General features: G+C 52.1%; 1 protein-coding gene across 1 annotated transcript in view; it reads right to left on the bottom strand.

Annotated features, from left to right (window-relative positions):
* The window catches only part of ZNF212 (zinc finger protein 212), a 14,738-nt gene extending 14,180 nt beyond the window's left edge, over positions 1-558 (bottom strand). Inside the window, exon 1 of the mRNA XM_002923766.4 lies at positions 427-558. Coding sequence (XP_002923812.2) covers positions 427-450 — 24 coding nt within the window. The 5' untranslated portion in view covers positions 451-558. The remainder of the gene's footprint in view (positions 1-426) is intronic.
* Positions 559-1,575: the final 1,017 nt, after the last annotated feature.

Here is a 1,575-nt window from a genome sequence, read left to right as displayed (position 1 = left end):
AAAAGAGATTCTCTCTCTCTCCTTCACCGCCCCTCCCGCCGCCCCCGGCTCGCGCTCTCCCCCCTCTCTCTGAAGAAAAAGAAAAATCTCTCCATCTGCCCCTCCCCCAGCTCGTGGCGCGCTCGCTCTCGCGCTCTCTCTCTCGCTCTCTCAAAAAAACAAAACACAAAATACAAATAAAACAAAAAACACGAAACAAGCCTCGGAGAAGTTTCTTGGCAACAGTGTGTGTCACTGGGGCTCCCGCCCGACGAGGAAGGAACCCAGGAGGGGGAAGGCAGAGCCCTGGGGTCGTGGGAGGAAAACAGCATGCGCTAAGGGCAGCCCGGGGAGCCCCGGGACCCCCTAGCCCCACAGGAGCCCCGCCCCGGCCAGGAGCTCCGCCTTTCCGAATGCGCCCGCGATCCGTGCCGGGAGCACCCTTACCCGAGCAGGCGCCGACTCCGCCATGGCTGCCAGTCGCCGCTCAACACCCGGGCACCACCTGATACCCCTCGTGCTGCGTGCGGGTCCGGTAGGCGCCCCCTGCCCCTCCTCGAAGCCGCCACCAGGGCCGTGTTGATACAAGGTGCATTGTGGGAGTTCGGCCCTCCCGCGCCAAGAGCCGCTCCAGAGGCTCGTCCTCACCGCGCGGGATTTCCAGGGCGCCCCCGTGCGGTAGGAGGACGAACAGCAGCTCGCGCTCGGGCTGGAGAGTGAGACCACAGAAGGGCTTCCTCTCTCCATATCAAGTGTAGGTTGAGAATTTAAGGCAAACAAGGGCCTTTGTGTGTCTTCTACGTGCCCAGCACCCGGCAAGGTGCTTTGAAGGATTCAAAAATGTATAAAAGTCAGACTTTGCTCTGAGGGAAGAATATGTAATTTAGTTGAGGAAAAGAGATATGGTGCCAGATGACACGTGGTTTTATTCTATTTGTTCGTCTGTTATTTGGCTTTCTAGAAACTACAAATACACTTTCCACATCAACAGTGTGGGGTCAGGGTGCCCAGGTCAACCCACTGTATCCTGTTAATTATGGTAATCACATGCCTTGGAAAATCCAAGAGAGCCCTGATTTCAAATGTTTAATTCAGTCCACATGTTACTGTTAAAGGAGGAGTTTGGGATTTTGATTTGGAAAGCATGGCTGCATTTCCATTTGATCACCCAATACAAAGCACTACTGCAACCATACTTGACTACTTTGTACCACATGGTCTCTATAGAGAAAGGCAATGAACTTCCACTTTGAATTATAGTCCCAAAGCGCTTCCCCTGAGAACTAAATTCTTAAGATCAACAGACTGGCTCTTTCTTGGCACACAGGGCTCAGTTCAGACTTGACCTCCTCAGAGAGACATTCCCTGTCCATCCTGCCTACAGCCCAACACCCTTCTCCATCCCAACACTCAATCCTGATTCTCTGATCAAAAGTTTTCACAGCATTATCACTAACCGAAATAACTTCATTTTTTCATCAGTTTACATGGTAACGATGTGTCCCTTTCACTAAAATGTCCCTCCACAGTATACACCATGTCTTGCACACAGAAGTGCTGAAAAATATCTCTGGATGATTGCAAGATGAATCAGAG

Source organism: Ailuropoda melanoleuca, chromosome 1 (assembly GCF_002007445.2).
Source record: "Ailuropoda melanoleuca isolate Jingjing chromosome 1, ASM200744v2, whole genome shotgun sequence".
NCBI lineage: Eukaryota > Metazoa > Chordata > Mammalia > Carnivora > Ursidae > Ailuropoda > Ailuropoda melanoleuca.
This window is presented reverse-complemented; position numbering and strand designations above follow the sequence as displayed.